General features: G+C 37.4%; 1 protein-coding gene across 28 annotated transcripts in view; it reads left to right on the top strand.

The window, feature by feature from the left end:
• The window catches only part of ABI2 (abl interactor 2), a 97735-nt gene that overhangs the window by 23951 nt on the left and 50631 nt on the right, over positions 1 to 23153 (top strand). For all 28 annotated transcript variants that reach the window (XM_053658500.1, XM_053658470.1, XM_053658608.1 and 25 more), the window contains exon 2: positions 12183 to 12350. In XM_053658500.1, the coding sequence (XP_053514475.1) occupies positions 12183 to 12350 (168 nt within the window). The remainder of the gene's footprint in view (positions 1 to 12182; positions 12351 to 23153) is intronic.

Genomic DNA, 23153 nt, shown 5'->3' with positions numbered 1-23153 from the left:
ATGATACCATGTTACTGGCTGAATGGAAAATATCAGCTATAACAAGCAAAGCAAGGAATTCAGAAACAGTAATCTGCCATATTTCAGGTTTATACATTATTGGAGCTGTTTAATCATAATCACATATTTTTTATTTTCTTAATTTTTAAAGTCTTTGATTCCTGTCTCCTTTTTTTTGTCTTAGTTTAAGTTAAATTCTTTGGTTTTAAATACATTTTATTGATCTCCAAAATATATAAAGAACTTATAAGACTTCACTCCAGGAAGACAAAAAACCCATTTAAAAAATGGGCAAAAGACTTGAACAGACATTTCTCCGAGGGGGACATACAGAAGACCCAGAGACATATGAAAAGATGCTTAGTATCACTAGCCATCAGAGAGATGCCAATTACAACCACAATGAGACACCACTTCACACTGGTTAGAATGGCCATCATAAACAAATCAACAAACAACAAGTGTTGGAGAGGATGTGGAGAAAGGGGAACCCTAGTACACTCTTGGTGGGAATGCAGACTGATGCAGCCACTGTGGAAAACAGTGTGGAATTTCCCCAGAAAACTAAAAATGGAACTACCTTTTGACCAAACAGTTCCATTGCTGGGATTATATCCTGCAACACCAATCCAAAAGAACCTATGCACCTCAATGTTCATAGCAGCACAATTTATAATAGCCAAGTGCTGGAAGTAACCCTAAGTGCCCATCATTAAATGAGTGGATCAAAAAACCACGTTACATTCACACAATGGAATACTATGCAGCAGAGAGAAAGAAGGAGCTCCTACCATTTGCAAAAGCATTGGTGGAACTAGACAACATTATGCTGAGTGAAATAAGCCAGGTGGTGAGGGACAAATACCATATGCTCTCACCTTTAACAGGAACATAATCAACAGAAGAAAAAAGCAAGCCAGACATAACCAGAGACATTGAAATTAAGAACAATCTGACAGTAACCAAAGGGGAGGTTTATGTGGGGAAGTTTCTCTTCATTATTTGTTCAAATAAGTTTTCAATTTGTTGTTCTACTTACTCTCCTTCTGGCACCCCTATGATTTGGATGTTGGAATGTTTGTTTAAAGTTGTCCTTGAGGTTCCTAAGCCTCTCCTCATTTTAAAAAAATTCTTGTTTCTTCTTTATGTTCTGGTCGAATGTTTATTTTTTCCTTCTCCAAATCATTGATTTCTTTTTTTTTTTTTTTTCTTTTTTTTTTTTTTTTTTTTTATTTTATTTTGAATTGTTTATGCTGTTACAGTTGTTCTATTCCCCCTTCATTCCCCTCCACCCTGCCCCCCCGAGCCCCCGATTACCCCCCCTTTAGCTTATGTCCATGTGTCTCAAGTCCTTTAGGTTCTGTATTTCCCATACTATTCTTCCCCCCCCATCTATTTTCTATCTACTGTCTATGCTACTTGTTTTCTGTACCTTCTCTCCCCGTCTTCTACTCCCACTCCCCTGTTGCTAACCCTACTTGAGCTCTTCATTTCTATGTTTCCACTCCTGATCTAGCTGTCCTTTTAGTTTGCTTTCGTTTTAGGTGTGGTTGTTGATAACTGTGAGCTTGTTGTCCTTTCACTGTTCATGTTTCTTTAACTTCTTTTTCTTAGATAAGTCCCTTTAACATTTCATATAATAAGGGCTTGGTGATGATGAACTCCTTGAATTTGGTCTTATCTGAGAAGCACCTTATCTGACCTTCCGTTCTAAATGAAAGTTTTGCTGGGTAGAGCAATCTTGGTTGTAGGTCTTTAGTTTTCATGACTTGGAATATTTCTTTCCAGCCCCTTCTTGCCTGTAAGGTCTCTTTTGAGAAATCTGCTGATAGCCTGATGGGGACTCCTTTGTAGGTGATTGTCCCCTTAGCTCTTGCTGCTTCCAGGATTCTCTCCTTCGTTTTAATTTTGGCTAATGTAATTATGATATGCCTTGGTGTGTTCCTTCTTGAGTCCAACTTTTTTTGGTACTCTCTGGGCTTCTTGGATTTCTTGGAAGTCTGTTTCCTTTGCCAGATTGGGGAAATTTTCTTTTATTATTTGTTCAAATAATTTTTCCACTGGTGGTTGTGTCTTTCCCCCTTCTGGTACCCCTATAATTCGGATATTGGAGCGTTTATAGATGTCCTGGAAGTTCCTAAGCTTCTCCTCATTTTTTCTGAATTCTTATTTCTTCATTCCTTTCTGATTGATCATTTTTTTTCTTCCTTCTGGTTTACTCCATTGAGTTGAGTCCCAGTTTTTTTTTCATCTCTATGGGTTTCCTGTGGAATTCCATTCATTTCCCTTAATTTAGCCTTCATATGTTTCTCTAATTTGTGGCTATAGTCCACCAGATCTGTGAGGAAGCTGACGACCAGTGTTTTAAACTGTGCGTCTGAGAGATTTGCTATTTCTTCGTCACTTAGATTTATCTCCGGGACTTTGAGGTCCCCCTGCGACATTTTTGGTCTGTTCTGGCCCTTTAAGTGAGAGAAGCGGCGCCTTGGAGTCCCAGGTCGCTTGGTTGTGACGCTGTATGTGGGGGCGTGGTCAGAGCGGGGGGGGGGGGGGGGAAATGGCGCCGCCGCCGGTCCCCCGCTCACTCCCTCACCCGCGCGTAACCGGGCACCCACAGTCAACTCGCTGCCACTGCCTCCCCACTGACTCCTCCGTAGTCACTCACCCGGTGGGCTGCTCACTAGGTCCAATCCTGGGTTTGGAACCCGTGCGTCTGGATTCGCGCGTTTGGGTTCCGCGCCCGCGCCCGGGTCGAACAAGTTCTCCTTTGTAACTCCTCAACCCGCCGCCGCCGTTTTGCCTCTTACCGGCTGGGCCGGAGAATTTGCTGTTTGCGGACTTCCGAAAAGTCGCGCGTCTGGGTCCCGCGCCCGCGCCCGGGTCGAACGAGTTCTCCTTTGTAACTCCTCAGCCCGCCGCCGCCGGTTTGCCTCTTACCGGCCGGGCCGGAGAATTTGCTGTTTGCGGACTTCCGAAAAGTCGCGCGTCTGGGTCCCGCGCCCGCGCCCGGGTCGAACGAGTTCTCCTTTGTAACTCCTCAGCCCGCCGCCGCCGGTTTGCCTCTTACCGGCCGGGCCGGAGAATTTGCTGTTTGCGGACTTCCGAAAAGTCGCGCGTCTGGGTCCCGCGCCCGCGCCCGGGTCGAACGAGTTCTCCTTTGTAACTCCTCCACCCGCCGGCCGCGGGTTTGCCTCTTACCGGCCGGGCCGGAGAATTTGCTGTTTGCGGACTTCCGAAAAGTCGCGCGTCTGGGTCCCGCGCCCGCGCCCGGGTCGAACGAGTTCTCCTTTGTAACTCCTCAACCCGCCGCCGCCGGTTTGCCTCTTACCGGCCGGGCCGGAGAATTTGTTGTTTGCGGACTTCCGAAAAGTTCAGTTTTCCGTGTTCTGGTTGTGTTTTCTGATGCTAATATTTAGTTGTCCTTAAACTTGGTTGTGAGAGGAGGCAGGCACATCCACCTTAATCCTCCATCTTGGCGGAAGTCCAAATCATTGATTTCAATCCTAGCTTCCTTCCCTTAATTGTTGGCTACGTGTATATTTTCCTTTATTTCACTTTGTATAAACTTTACTTCTTCCTTTATTTTGCGGCTGTACTCAATCATTTCTGTGAGCATCCTGATTACCAGTGTTTTGAACTCTGCATCTGCTAGGTTGTCAGTTAATTCTTTTTCTGGAGTTTTGATCTCTTCTTTTATTTGTGCCATATTTCTTTGTCTCGGTGCACTTACTACATTGTAAGGGGTAGAGCCTTAGATATTTGGCAGCACTGGGCAACCCACATCACTAGTTTGTGGTGCTGTTTGTGGAGAAGGGGTCAGAGAAGGAACAATGTTGTTTCTTTGGCTCCCTCCCTCCCCCACTTTCAGTCACTTCTGCTAGTCACAAGCAAATTGGGCCCTTCTGGTGCTGATTCCTGGGTGAGTGGGTTTGTGGTCATTCTAGGACCCTGTGGGTCTCTCCAGTGAGCTCTCCTGTGAGACTGGCAGTTTCTCCCACTGCCACAATCCCCACAGGTTTTAATAGCCAGGGGTTTTGAGGCTTTAGTTTTCCACGTTGGAACCCTGGGTTGTGCAGTCTGTTTTACTCCTCAGTTGTTTTTTATGGGGCCACCCATCTGCCAGCCATGCCTCGCCCACCTAGTCTGTGGCCTTACCGTGCATGCTCTTCACCTGGGCTACCCATTTCAGCCCCTCCTATTGGTCTAGATGAATGTTTCCTCTTTAACTGCTTGGTGGTTGGACTTCCATACAGTTCAATTTTCTGGTAGTTCTGGTTGTTTTTCATTTTTAAATTTGTTGTTGTCCTTTTTGGTTGTGTGAGGAGACAGAGGTGTATCTGCCCACACCTCCATCTTGGCTGAAGTCCTATTCCATAGATTCTTATGTCTGTTCTTATGCCAGTAGTACAAAGTTTTGATTACTGCACTTACGTAATTTTAAAATTTATATATCCTTCAACATTGTTTTTTCCTCAAGATTATTTTGGCTACTCTGAATTCCTGGAATCTCTATGAATTTTAGGATCACTTGTTAATTTCTGACCAGAAAGCTGCTGGAATTTTGATAGGGATTGTGTTGACTCTGTAGATAAACTTGGGATCCATCAGATACTAAGTTTTCTGGTCCCCGAACATGGTGTGTCTTTCCATTTAATCAGATCATTAATTTCTTGTAATGATTTATAATTTTCAGTGTATAAGTCCTACAATTCTATTCTAAAAATTATTCTTAAGTATTTTATTTTTTTACTATATTGTGAATAGAGTTGATTCTTAATTTAGTTTATGGACTTTTATTGCTATTTTATTAAAATATAGTTGATTTTGTATATTGATTTCATATAGTTACCTAAATTTACTTAATTTTTAAAATTTTATTTATTTTTTAGAGAGAGGGGAAGGAAGGGAGAGGAACATTGATGTGAGAGAGAAACATTGATCAGAATTAATATTTCTCTGATTGGTGACCTTTTGGTTTTGGGCATAATGCCCAATCAACTGAGCCACAGTGGCTGGGACTGTTTACTTAAATTTAAATTAATTGAAATTAAATTTAAAATTCAGTGTTATATTTCTTCTACCTACTTTTCACCTGCTCCATGCCTACATGTGCTTAGTGACTATCATGTTGGATAGCACAGATTTGATTTTTTCTAACATTGCAGTTCTGTTGGCTGTCCAATTAAAAAAAAAGCCTTTCTCAGGAGTACCCCTTTACTTCATTACTTCTGGATGTCCAGAAGCACTTTCACCTTGTATCTCTTGTGATGTTTATCTCATGTTCATGCTCATGTCCAAATTTTTTGGATATTACTACTATGATAAATGGTGACTTTGCTTTCTTACACTTCTCATCTTCAACATAACTTTTACCAATTTTGTATTTAAGTGTGTTCATTATATGCATGTAAATATTCACAAATGAAGCATCCAGTGGACTGTGATTATACTTCTTAATCAAGGTTTTTTTCTCTTAAGAGCTAATAATTACCTCAGTATTGGCTGGCTTAATTAATTATGTCTATATCTGTAATAAATCTCTAAACTTCCTCTTGGATGTATAAATCTTATGCCAACATACTAAAACATATCAATAATCTATCAGTTGTCAGGAACTGTGAAGAGTGAGATTGGACCCTGTCTGGGACTAACAGGTTAGCCACAGTTTTATGGCTGGTGTGGCAGAAGACACGAGACACCTGGCTCAGAGATATAGGACTTTATTACTCACTGGAATTGTATTAGCCAGAATACCAGCATTTTCTTGCACTTTAAGAGTACCCCCAGTCCCAATTTTCAGTGTGATATGAAAGGGTGCTGGGTGGTACTTACATATATATTGGGATTGGGAGGAAACCTGACTTTAGGGGACCTGTATCTTTTAGTTTGGTTAGTAAGCATGCCTTCCCTTTGCTCCAGAGAGACGTGAACTTTCTGTCTTCTAAGGCTGTTTTCTGTGCAGACATCCTTGAACAGATAGCACAAGGCACTTGGTGGCACAAGGCAACCAGTGCCTCTGCTTCCACATGTACAGAAATGCAAAACACCCATGGAGAATTGTCTCAATATTAGTTTCTTTTCTACCTCCAGAAGAAATATTTCTTGGAGTTTTTTGCCATCTTCTCCAATCTGGATTACTAACATTTTAGTCCTGCAGCACAGCTGTTAATTCAGAAATTTCCTGTGCTTTCAGATTTTCCCTTCCCTCTGATTCTTTGATGTAGATCCTTTCTTTCTGTTTCCCATGCTTCCTTTTTCCTTAGCTTTCTATTTTGAGTATGCACATCCTCTAGTACTTCCTGAGGAAAAAAAATACATTGATAGTTTTTAAAAATTGACCTTTTGTGTGCTGAAAATCTTATTCAACTTTCACCAGATGAATAGTTTGACTAGATATATGTTGGAAATAATTCTCTCATATTGTCAAGGCATTCTTCAAATTTCCTCATTTTCTACTAGCTTTTGGTGTTGCTTTTGAAAAGTCAAGTGCCATTTTGATTCCAGATTTTTCTATATTATTTTTCCCCCCTTTTCTTCTCTGGAAGCCTTGTAGAATCATGTACTCCTCATGTTATTCTTTGCTATGGGTCTCTTTTTCATTAATTGTACTAGTAACCGTTTGATGAGTACATTTAGTACTCTTTATACACTTTAGCTCTGGAAAATTAACTTGTAATTTTTTCTTGGTTGTTTCTGTTCTGTTTTATCTTGTATTTTTATTAGTCAGATTTGGATTGAGCCTCTAAAAGTTTTTTTTTGTGGTTTTGTTTTCTTTTAAAGTGTCTCTTTATTGTTATTTAATGGGGCTGGAGGGGGTTAACCTAAGCACAGCTGTGATTAATCTATGTTTTATAACATATTTTAAAATATAATTATTTTTAAAAATTCTAATCTTTTTTTGTCAGGTAGTAGGATAGCACTACTTTCTATGATTACATTCTGCCTGTCTTTTGGGGGAGGAGCAGGCATCTGGAATGTTTTTAAAAGGCAAATGAGTAAAGGTGAGCTCGTCTATTTTTAAAAAGCAAATTTCATGACATACAGACTTAATTTTTTCCTAATCTAAAATCAATACTATCATAAAACTTGTGATCTGTCACTTTTTAGATAAGCATGTATGTAGTTCAGTCTAAAATGACCTACTTCCAAATATGTTCCAAAAGAGAATCATGGTGTTTTAATAGCTGAAACTGACATCATATCTAGTCTTTTCAAAGTAACAAGTAGTAAATGAGTCCTTGAGAGTATCTGATTTATTGACAGTGATATAGGAGCAGAGCTTGAAGAAGAACTCAAATGCTCTATCTTTTCTATTCTCATTATTTTCTAAAAACTCCTCTTTGTCTTTAGTTGTATGTTCTCCCAAAGTAGTTAGCCATAGTCTCAGCAAATAATTTTATTTTCAGAATCTTAAACAAATTAGTCTGTGATCGCTTGTCTTATATCTAAAGTAACCTTCTCTGGCTTTCCTCTGATGCTTTAGTTGTGGAGGCGACTGTCAAGTTTACTTGCCTCGGTTGTCTGTAGTTAGCCTATACATGGTTTGTCTAGGCAGATGACATAGCACCTTGACTATTTTAAAGGTGCCATGTTATTGAGAACTGAAGTTAGTATACATTAAGCTATTAGAAGGAACACTTTTAAGTGTTTTAGGATTTTTTGACTTCAAATGACAAAAACTCAATTTGAACAAACTTAACAAAAATGTGAATTTACTAGTACTAATTAAACCATGTAAAAAATCAGGAATGACTGGAATTGAGGACTCTCATTTCTGCTTCTTTCCACATGCTGGCTTCATCCTTCCATATAGGCATACTCCATGCTCTGTGACAAACTTACATGTGTTTCAGACTTCATATATTTGAGATAAGAGAAAAAGAAAGTTCTCTCTTTTGGAATTAGTTTGAAAAGTCCAGGGAGGTTTCTGTGTCATGGTCCTGTTTCTTGAACAAACTCACTGTGGCGTAGAGTGGGCAAAAGTGTCAGAATTGGCCTAGTGTAGGTCAGATGTTGGGTGTGTGGTGGGGAAGCGTTGTTTATTTTCTCTTTTTAATCAAAATGAAGGAATGCTTCTCAGATAAAAATGTGATCTAGTATGTCAGGTAAAATAATTTTTGTAAAGATCACTATCAGTCTTTTTACATATGGCTTTATATTTCCCTCAGTTCCAAATAAGCTTATAACATCTTCAGATTCTCAAGTTAGAAGATGAATTTTCTTTTATTACATTTTCACTTGACTTTCTATGAGCGACATCTTAAATTTATTAGTAAAGCCTCTCCAAATCAATCACATTGTGTGGTGGAAAACTGTGAGGAAGGACTTCTGACCAAGATGAAGGTGTCGGTTGACATACTGTACCTCCTCACACAACCAAAATAAGGACAACAACAATTTAGGAACAAAATAGCAATCAGAATTGACAGAAAATTGAACTGTATGGAAGTCCAACTACCAAGAAGTTAAAATAGATATATTCATCCAGACTGGTAGGAGGGGTGGAGTCGGGTGGCTGGGCTGAGAGGGGTCACAGCCAAAAAAATAAAGCGGAGGCCAAAAATAAAAGCGGAGGCACTGGGTGCACAAGGAAGCAGCTGACAAACACCGGGTGTGGGGTTGCAATGAGCAGACCCAGTGAGGCAGCGACTGTGAGTTGGGCCACAGTGCGCAGGGTGGGTGGCTGACTGGGCGTTTGCATATTCACGTGCAGATAAGGCTGGTGAAACTGGGGAGTGAGACAGAGTGCACAACCCAGAGTTCAAGTGCAGGGAAATAAAGCCTCAAAACATCGGTTGAAAACTCCTGTGAGGGCTGAGATGCTGGGTGAGACTCCCAGCCTCATAAGATAGTTTGGTAGACAGACCCACAGGGTCCTAGAATGTACACAAACCAGCCACACGGGAATCAGCACCAGAAAGGCCCAGTTTGCCTGGGGAAAGTGGCAGAAGGGACTGAAATCCCATAGAGAGTGGAGCAAGCGCCATTGTTCCCTCTCAGACCCTGCTCCCATATACAGCATCACAATCCAGCGGGACTGGGTTGCCCCGCCCTAGTGAACACCTAAGGCTCTGCCCCTCACTACATAACAGGCCCATCAAAACAAACAAATGAAAAATGGCCCAAACAGAAGAACAGATCAAAGCTCCAGAGCAAATACAACTAAGCAACGAAGAGATAGCCAGCTTATCAGATGCACAGTTCAAAACACTGGTGATTATGTTGCTCACAGACTTGGTTGAATTTGGTCACAAATTAGATGAAAAAATGAAGGCTACACTAAGCGAAATGAAAGAAAATGTACAGGGAACCAATAGTGATGGAAAGAAAATTGGGACTGAAATCAATGATGTGGACCAGAAAGAAGAAAGAAACAACCAAAGAGAAAAGGAGGAAGAAACAGGAATTCAAAAAAATGAGGAGAGGCTTAGGAACCTCCAGAACATCTTTAAATGTTCCAACATCCGAATTATAGGGGTACCAGAGGGGAAGAGGAAGAGCAACAGGTGGAAAAGTTATTTGAACAAATAATAAAAGAGAACTTCCCCAATCTGGCAAAGGAAATAGACTTTCAGGAAGTCTAGGAAGCTCAGAGAGTCCCAAAGAAGGTGGACCCAAATAGGAACACACCAAGGTACATCATAATTACTTTATCCAAGAATAAAGATAAGGAGAGAATCTTAGGAGCAGCAAGAGAAGAGGAGACAGTTACCTACAAAGGAGTTCCATAACACTGTCAGCTGATTTCTCAAAAGAGGCCTTGCAGGCAAGAAGGAGCTGGAAAGAAGTATTCCAAGTCATGAAAGGCAGGGACCTACATCCAAGATTGTTCTATCCAGCAGAGCTTTCATTTAGAATGGAAGGGCAAATAAAGTGCTTCCCAGATAAGGTCAAGTTAAAGGAGTTCATCATCACCCAGCCCTTATTATATGAAATGTTAAAGAGACTTATTTAAGAAAAAGAAGATAAAAAAAATGCACATTAAAATGACAGCAAACTCACGATTATTAACAATCACACCTAAAACAAAAACAAAAACAAACTAAATAAACAGGTAGAACAGGAACAGAACCACAGAAGTTGAGATCACACAGAGGGTTAGCAACAGGCAAGTGGGAGGATGGCATAGTATGAAGGGATTAATATTAATGTTTGGTTTTCAAACAATCTGAAGTACTGCCAATATAAAAAAGGACACATTGAAAATAATTCTATCTGTCCAGATATTCGTCCCTTTGATCCCTTGAAGCATACTAATAAATTGTTTTAATTTTAGATTATTCTGTATAATAAATACTCTGATTTAGAATAATGTGTACAAAATGTTAATGAATTACTATTTTGTACTGTGAATTTAAGAAAAGTTGTTGATCGTTTCCAGTGTGTTTAGCTTTTTACCTGTGATGATGGAGTGCCAGCTTCCCAGCTCCCTATATACATAACCAGAGACTGAAAGTCTGTATAGTGTTTTTTGAAAGTGTTTATCTTCAACCAAATTTGGTTTCAACTCTATGGTTAATTTGAGCTTTGATAAGACTGAGGTTATGGAGGATTAGAAGAGAAAAGATAAAAAGCTAATACAGTGATTCTTAACTCTTTTCAAATTAAAGTGATATTATTTGACCATTTTGTTAACTGCTGCTTCTTCAGTTTTTCTCCCCCTGGAAAAACTTGTTATCTAGGGTTGTTGATTCTGACTTCTGAAGTGTGTGGGAGAGAGGAAACTGGGACGGGCTGGACTTTGAATAGTTAATAACCACTCAGAGAGATAATGACTTGTTACAGATAATGATTTGTAGTTTTAGAAAGTGGGTTTATATTCATTATCTTAGAGTTTCACAGCTACTTAGAATGATTGATACAGAGGTTTGCTCTTGAGACAAATGAGAAACTGTTGTCTGCATAGACATTTTTTTTTTATTTTTAGTGTTTTAAGATTTTAATATTTATTTTTAGAGAGGGGAAGGGAGGGAGAGAAACATCATTGTGTGGTTACCCCTTGTGCACCTTTTACTGGGGCTCTGGCCTGCAACCCAGGTGGGTGCCCTGCCTGGGAATCAAACCAGCAACCCCTTGGTTTGCAGGCTGCATTCTATCTACTTACCACATGAGCCAGGGCCAAGTTGACATGTTTTAGTAAATAGTAGAGCTGCCATTAAGAAAAAAGATTTCTGGTTCAGAGGCTTGTGTACGTTCTGCTGAACCGTAGCTTTCTACAGAACTCTAGGGCAAGAAGCTGGTGTTAGCAGCATAGCATATGTCTTTACCATTGCTTTGAATTGTAACTTTGGAAGTAACCACTTTTTACTGCGTACTCTCTGGTTTTCCAAGTAGATTTTAGAGACTTGGCAGTTTATCTCCCATAGTGTCATAACACTTAAAATGCTTTGGAAGAATGGGTCCTTTCATTATTTTAATTTTTATTATGGTTATTGCCATTTTAATGTACTTTATCATTTTTGTTTATCATCATTATCTTATTATTTTTTAAAAGATGTTATGTATTTCTTTAGAGAGAGGGGGGGAAGGGAGGGAGAAAGAGAGGGAGAGAAACACTGTTGTGCAAAGAGAGACATCAGTTGGTTGCCTCTTGCACGCCCCTAGCTGGGGACCTGGCCTGCCACTTAGGCATGTGCCCTGACTGAGAATCAGACTAGTGACCATTTGGTTCACAGGTCTGCACTCAATCTATTGAGCCATATCAGCAAGGGCTATATCATTTTTATTTTAATCAGACATTACATTAAAGCCAATTTCACATTTCACATATTAGAATGGAAGGAAAGGAGGAATTCAGGAAGATAAAAAAAGTAGGCCTGAATTTATACATTCAGATCAATGCTAGCACCTTTCTAAACAGTGGTAGCATTGAGAAGCTATATATACTAGCTGTCATCGCTCAAAGTATCCATTGGATCTTGTATTTTAAGTAATTGCTTCATGATTTTACTTGCATCTGTACAGATAGGTGTATCTTCAATGTGGAAGATGTATTTATTCAACATGAAAACATTAGTGAACCGTTTAGTTGTTGGATTTACATCATACTGATAATTAGTTTTCAGAACATTTTTAGCTAGTGTGTGTAGGTTCAATAGTAGAATTGTTTTTATGAGTATGATTGTTGATTAGTTTGATAGAATGGGTTATTTTTTAATTAATGATTGTTTTTTTTCTCCTAGTCAGCAGATAAGCAGCGAGCCCTAGAAGAAACCAAAGCCTATACCACCCAGTCCTTAGCAAGTGTTGCCTATCTGATAAACACCTTGGCCAACAATGTACTGCAGATGCTGGATATCCAGGCATCCCAGCTACGAAGGATGGAATCATCAATCAATCATATTTCACAAGTGAGACCACACTATTTTCCTACTTTGTTTTGGGAAAACACTTAATAAACACAGGCAATCTGTGATGCTGGCAGTCTTTATTATGTGAGTTAACTCATGTATGAGCTGGAAAATACAAGCTCAGTATTACAAAATCGGTGTTTTTTTAAATTTTATCTTTTTGTGGAGTGATTATCTTCTCGGATTTTGATAGGGAAGTAAATTTTAATGGTTTCTATTACCAGGTATCCTGCTAAAATAATCAGCTTAGCTGGGTGATTCACTTGTTTGGAGTGTTGTCCTGTACAACAAAAGGTGGCAGGTTGGATTCCTAGTCAGGGCACATACCTAGGTTGCATGTTCCATCCCCGGTCGGGGTGCATATGGGAGGCAATCAATAGATGTTTCTCTTTCTCCCCCTTTCTAAAAATCAATGAACATATCTTTAAGTGGGAATTAAAAAAATCAGCTCTGGGAGGAAGATTTTTCTTGTTTCTTCTGACTTTTAGCCAATTGCACTTTTTATTATCTTTTTAAAAATATAAATGTGATACCTGTTAGTAGGATTTTTGTTTACGAGCATGGTACCATACCTAAAATAATCAGTGACCTTATAAAATTATTTTTACATAGAACTTAAAAAAAATCAGTACTCTACATTTTTATTGTAAAAGTCATGCTCATGAGTATAGAAAGAGAAATAGATGGAAAAACAAACCATTTCCTTACTGCTCAAGCTTTTCACTATAACTGTTTTGATAGATTTTTTCCAGTACTTTTTTTAAAAATAGTTTTTAAAGTGTAGTTGTGATTATGTTATGTGTAGAATTTTGGGTTCTGGTCTTTTACAATGGACATCTTTCTATGATTTCGTAAGCTCTTCATAAATATTTTCGGTGGCTGTCTACTGTTGCATGTATATATAGCTTTGCTAACCATTTCTATATTTGGAGACCATTTAAAATAATTTCACAATCAAAAGCAAATTTATAATTGCAAAATGCACTTTTCATAACATTCAGAAAATAAAGATTTTGACCTGTCTGCTTCTCTTTTATGGGATCTTTTCAGCTTTTCTATTTTAGCACTCGTCATTTGAATAATGTGGGTAGTATTCAACACCCTTTATAATCCTCACCCAAGGATATGTTTTTAGTAATTTTTTTTTTAGAGAGAGGAAAGGGGTGAAGTAGGGGGGAGAAAGAGAGAGGCAGACAGACATCGATCAGTTGTCTCCAGTACTTGCAGTCTAGGTATGTGCCCTGACCAAGAATTGAACCTGCAATCTTTTGGTGTAGAAGATGGTGTTCCAAGCAACCTAGCCACCGGGCCAGGGCCAGCACCCTTTTTAGACCCAGAAGTTCTAAAATGGGCATATTATCTTTTAAATATCTTTTAAAATACATAGAGTTTAAGGTGCTTCTGACATTGACTAATCCAACAAGTTTTCAGATTCTAAAGTTTAATTTCTGAAATTAAATCAACTAGAAGCCAGATAATTGGCCCTGGCTGGTGTGGCTCAGTGGATTGAGTGCTGGCCTGCAAACCAAAAGGTTGCCAGTTCCATTCCTAGTCTAGGTCACATGCCTGGGTTGCTGGCCAAGTCCCCAGTAGGGGGCACACTAAAGGCAACCACACATTGATATTTCTCTCCCTCTCTTTCTCCCTCCCTTCCTGTCTCTCTAAAAATAAATAAATAAAGTCTTAGAAAAAAGAAGCCAGATAATCGAATCTGTTAGAGATTTCAGTTATATTTCTGTTATTAGAAAATTCATCAGATTGATTTAGAGGAATTTCCTATTGAATATTATTTAACCTTAAATCTGAAGTTGCCACTATAAGGGTGTCTTCTGTCCCATATAAACTTCCGTAGACATTGAGTGATTTATTGCATGTTGTATTGCTGTGTCACTGAAATGAAACAATGCAAAACAAAACCCAGAAAACAACAACAAAGAATTGGTGAGTGTTAATCACAGGTAAAATTCATTCTGAAAAGACCTTCTAGTGGAAATAATAAGTGGAATTTTAAATGATTAAGAATATTATTAAATGTTTTTCTATAGAAGGAGGGATGTTGATTGATAATTTGATATAGAATTTTAAGTTATACTTCAGAAACTTAAAGTTTCTGCATGTTTAAAGTCAGAGGACCCAAAAAGATAATAAGAAGGAACTGCAAATGCAGAAGAGAAATAATATATAATAGTTTCTAAAATGGAGGGGCAACTTTTTATACTTTGTAGGAGTAGGAGAGATTGTGAGGGTGGATGATGACAACAAGCAAATGACAATGAAAGATAATTGTGTATTTTCTGATTAGAATTCTGTAGTTCTTTGGTAGAGAAGTGTAGCAGCGTTAAGGAGGACGGTGAATAAGTCTACTTTAGGTTGTAATTTTGTCTGTTCATTAAATGAGAATTTTTGTTTTGAGTATCATAAATTTATAATTTGCATGGTTTAATGAATACTAGCTTGTAAAGCTATTGTAAGGGAATAAATAAAGCATAGTAGAGATGAATGCATAGGGATTAGTAGGTCAGAAATAACAGGGGCCTTAGAGCTGGCAAGTATACATGTATGTTGAACCATCTTCCTCTGCACTGAGTGTTGGGAAGGCAGTGTCTGAAGAGGTGAGAGATCTGTAATTGTACGACAGCTGTTAAGTTTATGCAAAACAGTATGTTGGGTGAGGGACTGAATAGGGAAAATGAGCAGATGAAGGCTACATTTATGAAATAAAGAGTAAATTTTTAAAACATGTATTTTTAGCATTTGTCTTAATGATTGAGAATTTTCAATTATATTTAATGCACAGATAGTTGTTTTATTTTTAAAGATTTTTTAAAGTTTTATTTTTTATAGAGAGGGGAAGGGAAGGAAAAAGAAAAAGAAAAATCGATATGTGAGAGAAACATTGATCTGCTGCCTCTTGCACATGCCTAATGGGGACCTGGCCTGCAACCCAGGCATATGCCCTGAATGGGAATCAAACTGGTGATGGAGACTCCTTGGTTTGCAGGATGACGCCCAACCCACCAAGCCACCTAGCCAGGGCAAGTTCTTTGTTTTAAAAGTCAATTGAACATCAAAACTATTTGGTGCTTTTTAGAATGAAAGATTATTCTATAGTTTAAGAGAAAATATTTTCTGTTTATAAAGCAAATACTCAATAAATACTCTAAAGCAAGGATTGGAAAACTTTTTCTGTAAAGGGACAGATAAGCCCTTCCTGGTATGGCTGAGGGGATTGGGTGTTGTCCTGCAAACCGAAAGGTCACTGGTTTTATTTTCAGTCAGGGCATATGCCAAGGTTGTAGGCCAGGTCCCTGGTGGGGGCATGTGAGAAGCAACTGATCCATGTTTCACACACTGATGTTTTTTTCCTTTCTCTCTCTCTTCCCCTCTCTCTAAAATAAATAAGTTAAAATCTTAAAAAAAATAAAGGCACAGATAATATTTTAGGCTTTCTGGGTCACATATTGTTCTTTGTATGTATATGTTTTTAAACAACTGTTTAAAAACCATTCTTGGCTTGTGGGCTATATAAAAGCAGGCTTGGGCCAGATTCGGCATGTAGGCTGTAGTTAGCAGGTTCTTGCTTTAAAATACTGTCTTGTTCCCAAATGCTTGGTATTAAAAATTTATTATTATTATACTTTATTAAAAAATATTATTACGTATTTAGTGGGATCCAGAAGGTTCTTAAGATATCTTGAGGTTAGCTTTTTTTTTTTTTTCAATTTGGGCAAAAGTACTAAATTAGGAGAATTTGGAGAGGAGATCGAATTGAAGAAACAAAGGAGTGGAGGTTCAGTCAGGTCAAAGATAAGATCACATGCTTTTTGGAGTGGTAGTAGGTATCAAGAGTTACCATAATGTTTGTCTGGAAGACTGGTTCAGGACCAGTCAATATTATATATCTGAGCTATTTGATTCCTTTTCTCCTCAGTATCCTCTTCCCATCTGCTGGGTTAAGACCTGATCACATTTCAGCCTCCTAGTGCTCTAGCTCTTTTCTCCATTGTAGGGGAAATGAACACTGAGTAGGACTGGGAGGGAGGAAGGTGGGGGATCTAGGTTTCACCTTGGTTCTTCAGCTGACTTGGGTGACATTTGGCTTCTTTGAACTTCACTTATCTGTAAAATGATAGGACTGATTAGATGGTTTCTGAGCTATCTTCTATCTTGAATCTTTATTCTTCTGAGATTGCCAAAAATAATACTTGATTCGAATTTACTTTTTTTCTTCCTGCTCTGTTGGCTCCGCTCTTCACTTCAGTCTGTGCCCCCCTGACCTCAACCATCTATCATTATGCTGTAACAGAACTGTTTCCCTGAATTTGAATCTAAGGATGGGAATTTCATGACTTTATCAGCTAGGTATTAGGAGGAAATACTTCAAAAAAACCAACAAAGTAATAGACCATTCTCCAAATGTCAGAATTTTGAAATACAAGACAGTTGATTATGAGTATTTAGTATAAGATACTTTTTTCCCAAAAGAACAATATAGTATTAAATTACTAGTACAATAGTAATTAGTATTGTACTAATTTATACCATTCTCATCATATCCATAAAGAATTACAGGCATATCTTATTTTATTGCATTTTTATTACTTAAAAAATTGAAGGTCTGTGGCAAACTTGTATCATGCAAGTCTATTGGTGTTATTTTTCCAGTAGGCTCAGATGATTACTAGTATTTTTTAAAGTAATACAGTGTTTTTTTAACTAAGGTATGTACATTGTTTGTAGACATAATGCTGTCACACATTTAATAGACTGCAGTATAGTGTAAACATAACTTTATATATGCACTGGGAAACCAAAAAATTCATGTGACTCGCTTTATTATAAATTCGCTTTTTGCGCTGGTCTGGAACTGAACCTGCAATGTCTCTGAGGTGTGCCTGTATCAGGACAGGTTCTTGAGGTGGTTTCCTTTGGATATTTTAAGGGTCATTATTTTAAAGAAATTCTGTCTCTAGCTTTCTTGCTGTTACATCAGTTCTTTAGAAGCATATTTTAAAAAGTTAACTGAAATTTTAATCTTCAACTGAGATTAGAAGTTAAATTAATATTAAATATTTTCAAGAAAATGTAGTTATCAGAGCACATGTTTAATTTTACTGAATACTTGTACAAGCATACATAACAACTTTTTAGTCAGTATATCATTATGTGTAAGAATGAATGCTATTTACTGTGTCCATAAGTTTGTGTCCCTTTATGGTAAGTTTAAAACAAGGCTTATAAAACATCCTTCAAACTAAAATTCTTAATACATTTGTAAAATAAAATTTGTTAAAGCTAGTCCCATCTCTTTTCTCAACTACTGAAAACAGTCAGTACTGCCTGTTTAGTTTATCATGATGCAGAAGATCATGAGAGGTCAAAAGGCAGTAGGAAGAAAGGGTAGTGTTTCTCCCATCCTCCTAAGTGCTGGCTAGATTGGGCCAGGTGTTCAGGTAGTTAGCAGGTAGCAAGTAAAGGAGATACAAAAGAATGATTATAAAATAATAGAAGAATGGAAGTAATTCTTCTGAAGAGTTAGGTATTAAAAGTGGAAAATCTAAACTCTGAGAAACTTAATATGTAAGATAATTTTTTGTTTTGAAAAAAATCTTTGAGATCTGTCTATCTTGTATATATATCTTCACATATATGCATACATATACACACACACGTATATCTTTGTTTAAAAATTTCCAAATTAAGGAAATCCCACCAAAGGTTATCAATTTGTAATTATGCATGGAAAGGAGGATTTCTGTAGTTCCTAATGAATTTCATATGTATAGTTTATATCATTTCATAAAAAATGAATAACTGAAAATTACCTAGTTCAGTTTGTTACTGATTTGTTTCATGAAAGGAGAATAATTTAAAGCATGCTGTAATTTGAATGATTAAATGCTTATTCAAAACATTAACTTACTGATGAAAACATTGAGATATATTTAAAAACACCCAGCTCAGTTGAGTTAATCAACTGTAACCGTATGATTGCAGGTGTTTTCCCACACTGATGGGCAGCTAACTGAGGTAGTGCTGTCCAGTACACTCAGCTCTCGATTGTCTGTGGTAATGGGAAACAACAATGCGTGGGTAAACCTAAAACAAAATACTGTCTAGTACCCTCCCGTCATCTGCTGTGGCCTGAGCACATGCTTGGATCCCAGGATGGAGATGTGGGGTTGGGTCTCAGGCTTGCAAGGGAATTGGGACTCAGTAGATTAGCTCAAGGTAATAAAAGGTATCCTGGAGGAACCTGGGTTTGGCTCTGTGTTGCTGATGTGTCATGGGGGGAGCCTGCAGCACAGCATGCAAGACCAGCTTGGCAATAGCAGTGAGAAGGATGGAGAAGCAAATTAAGTCTGTGTTCATAATAATAGATGTTTAAGTCCTGCACAGTTGCTTAACAAGTGGCAAACAATAATAGCATTAATAGCAGTATACTTGCATTAGTTTGATCTTCTTTGCTAGCTAAACACGTTTTTTACTTGCCATAGGTGGGTGCTATAATTGAGCCTCTTCTAAATAAAAGTAAGTTTATTGTCATATAACTGCAGTCATACCTTGGCAATTTTATGGTTTTGGTTACAGACCACTGCAGTAAAGCTGGTTATGTAATCTTTTTGCTGGTGGTGGAGTGTCTTGCCTTCAGTATGTATAAAAAAACGCCAACACCTGTGAAGCACGATAAAGCTAAGTGTAATAAACCAAAGTATGCCTGTAGTAACTTTAGAAAACCAGGATGAAAAGGGGGAAAAAAAGAAAACCAGGATGAAATTGAAATACTTTTTTCTTATTAAAATTCTCTATAAGTATCAGTGTTGAATTTAACTTAATGCATTTTAGAGTAATGTCAAATATTATTAAAGGCAAAAACAATGATTACTGAAAGCTATGAGTTTGATTTTGGAAAAACATAGTAATCACATTTTTGTTAAATATACATTGTAGGAGCTCTACAAAAGGTCTTTTAAAACTAACCGTCCTGAGTTCATGAATGTTAAAGCAGGATTTTAGGTAAATGTTGGGGTGTTCATTATATTATTCTGTCTAATTTGAATACGCTTATTGCATTGGCCAAAAAGTCTGTAATTTTTTCCTGTAAAATAAAAGACACATTTTTTATTTTCACCAATAACTATTGATTTGGATATTTTGAGTATGTTGGCTAGCTCCCATGTTGATTGTTCTCAATTAATGTCTCAATTTGATCACTGTCAACTTCAGCTGGTCTGTTTGACTGGGGAGCATCGTCTGGCAAGGAATCTCCAGCCTGAAAGTTCACAAACCACTTTTGACACGTTTGATTAGTCACAGCACTGCACAAATCTTGTGTGTGTGTGTGTGTGTGTGTGTGTGTGTGTGTGTGTCAGTTGCTTTTTCACGTGTCTTGAAATAAAAGTTAATATGCCAAAATGTGTATTCTATCTTCAGTATTAAAATCACTATACAAAAATTCATCAATTTTGATAAGTTGTTTTTAAATACATGCTGCTTTGACAGCTGTCACAATACAACCAAAGAAAATTATTTCAAATGAAGTTAAAGACAACTATGCACTACTAGAGCCATCTTACAGTAAAAACCAAATGAACTTATTGGCTGACTCAATATTTTACGCAAGAGAAGGCTTTGAAAAATTTGACACAGGTGATTGCTAAAAACTTCAGAAACTTCTAGACCAAACTTTCTTCTTATTTATGGACTAGATTTATTCTCCATTAAGTTGTTATTCAGACTCCAAATAAAACCATAGCTATTTTCTCCCATCCAAGTACTAACCAGGCCCTATCCTGCTTAGCTTCAAAGATCCGACGAGATCGGGTGCATTCAGGGTGGTATGGCTGTAGACTAAAACTGTAGCTATTTTCTAAAGGCATGTTGATTCTATCCAAGGAAATCCTATAGTTTAACCCAGTGTATTAGTGGGATGGCAAGAATACAAATTACATTCTTTGATTTTCTTAATCATACATTATTTTTATTACTGTAGATATTTTTTAAAAGTTAATGACACCAAATATCTGTACTTAGGCATTCATTATATGCATTAATCTTGAGTCAGTGCTTGTTCAAAGTTTGGAAACAATTGATATTTGAGAGTTAAAAATGATAACATAGGGGCCCAGCAAATTAGTCCATCCTCTAGTTCATTGTCTCTCAACCAGGGCAATTTTACCTCCAGGGGAACATTTGGCAGTGTCAGTTGCTTGTTCACAACTTGGAGCGGGGGCGTACTAGAGGTATTTACTGGGATGCTGTTTCATTCCCAGCCCCCCACAACAAAGAATTTATGTCCCAAAATGTCAGTAATGTCTATGTCCAGAAATCTTACTCTAATTTTTTAAATATGTAGTTACTCTTCTAAAGTAGACAGCTAGAAACATTATATAGCCAAACTAACATATTTTGACTTTCTGTAGACATACGTCTTGAGAATTATTTTAAAATATGCCTTCATTTTTTTTTTTTACTGAGAATTAATATAAGCAGCAAAGAACATTTTTCTCCTTGTAGTTCCTTCAGCCATTTCCTTTTAGAGTTTAATGCTGAAAAACTTTCAGTTTCTTGATAAAGGGGTATATTTTCTTGCAACTCATGTTTCTACTTTGCTTTCTCTCCCAGGAAGCTAAGAGGCCAGTCTTATGCCCTATTATAGTAGCTATCCCTTACTTAGGCTTATAGTTTTGAGATCTTCTCCTTTGCTATGTTGGTCCTACTTTTATTTTTACCGTAAAGGTCTGTTGTTTGGGGCTACCTGTGTATTGGTGTAAGCAATAAGTGGAAAGTTGCTGCTTCCTTTTAATTTTCCAGAGATTTATTAATATTTCCAGCATAAGAATTTGAAATTAAAGTTCCAATTTGCTATAATCTCAAGAGTTTTATTATGGTTCTTTGGGTTTCCATTCTTATGTTTTTATTTGTAAATAAGATAATTACATTTCTAAAAATTAAGTGTAGTAGAAACAGTGTTTCAAGGACTGCATTCTGATAATCTTTTATTAATATGACAAAGACCAGTTTCATAAAAATAAGTGCATATTTTATTTGTTTTTTGTTTATTTTGAAGCATACTTAAGTATAAAGTCTTCCCAGTCTATATTGTTAATGATTCAGGATAACTCATTAAAAATTAATTCAGAATGAGATTTCTTTCCATTTCTCTGAAGATAAAAATAAGTAAATTCCAGTATTGTCACTGATAACTCATACTTCTTTTCTCTGTTATAGCTCCCCCAAGTCATTGAAAAAGAAAGCAGATTTCATAATTTACCCAACATGCACAGAAAAAGCTCAGGTTATTTTTGTCTTAAAAAGAAATACTTAAAGTGATAAGGTTATACTACCTCAGCTAGTGGTTGATTTGATGCTTTATTTAGATATTTATTAGTTCTTTTTTATTTTTAATATATATTTTATTAATTATGCCATTACAGTTGTTCTATTTCCCCCCTTCATTCCTCTCCACCCTGCACACCCGCTCCCCCACCATCCCCCCTTTAGTTTATGACCACGTGTCTCAAGTTCTTTAGATTCTATATTTTCCCTACTATTCTTGCCCTCCCCCCTATCTACTTTCTACCTACCATCTATGCTACTTATTTTCTGTACCTTCTCCCCCCTTCTCCTCCTCCCATTCCCCTGTTGCTAACCCTCCATGTGATCTTCATTTCTATGGTTCTGCTCCTGATCTAGCTGTCCTCTTAGTTTTCTTTTGTTTTAGGTGTGGTTGTTAATAACTGTGAGTTTACTGTCATTTCACTGTTCATATTTTTTATCTTCTTTTTCTTAGATAAGTCCCTTTAACATTTCATATAATAAGGGCTTGGTGATGATGAACTCCTTGAGTTTGATCTTATCTGCAAACCACTTTAACTGTCCTTCCATTTTAAATGAAAGCTTTGCTAAATAGAGCAATCTTGGATGTAGGTCTTTGGATTTCATGACTTGGAATACTTCTTTCCAGCCCCTTCTTGCCTGTAAGGTCTCTTTTGAGAAGTCAGCTGACAGTTTGATGGGAACTCCTTTGTAGGTGACTGTCCCCTTATCTCTTGCTGCTTCTAGGATTCTCTCCTTCATTTTAATCTTGGCTAATGTAATGATGATGTGCCTTGGTGTGTTCCTTCCTGGGTCCAACTTCTTTGGGACTCTCTGAACTTCCTGGATTTCCTTGACGTCTATTTCCTTTGCTAGATTGGGGAGGTTCTCCTTTATTATTTGTTCAAATAAGTTTTCCACTTGTCCCTCTTTCTCTTCCCCTTCTGGTACCCCTATAATTCAGATGTTGGAATGTTTAAAGATGTCCTGAAGGTTCCTAAGCCTCTCCTCATTTTTTTGAATTCTTGTTTCTTCATTCTTTTCTGGTTGGTCATTTTTTTTCTCCTTCAGGTCCACTCCTTTGACTTGAGTCCCAGTTTTCCTTTCCAGAAAGGAAGGTTTCCTGTGTATTTCCATTCATTTCAATTAGTTTAGCTTCCATATGAAATTTGAATTCCATGTAATTTTTACACGTAACAGCATTATTTTTTTTTCTATTTTTTCAGCCATTACAAATGTAAACATGACTTTGAGCTTTTGGGTTGTGAAAAACAGGTGGTGGGCCATACTTCATCTGCCAGCCATGGTTTGCCAACCCTTGTTTTAGTCTAAAATTAGAGAAAGTTGGTAATGGGCCAAAAAGGAGAAGACTGAGCAGTTGTGGTTAAGAATATGAATAATGATGTTAAATATGTTGAACATTTATATCTTGATTTTTCTGGATATTAGAAAATATTCAGGAAAATGTGGGTATACATTTTTGTG

This window comes from Artibeus jamaicensis, unplaced genomic scaffold (assembly GCF_021234435.1).
Source record: "Artibeus jamaicensis isolate MK-2021 breed Jamaican fruit bat unplaced genomic scaffold, CSHL_Jam_final contig_1015, whole genome shotgun sequence".
Classification (NCBI taxonomy): domain Eukaryota; kingdom Metazoa; phylum Chordata; class Mammalia; order Chiroptera; family Phyllostomidae; genus Artibeus; species Artibeus jamaicensis.
This window is presented reverse-complemented; position numbering and strand designations above follow the sequence as displayed.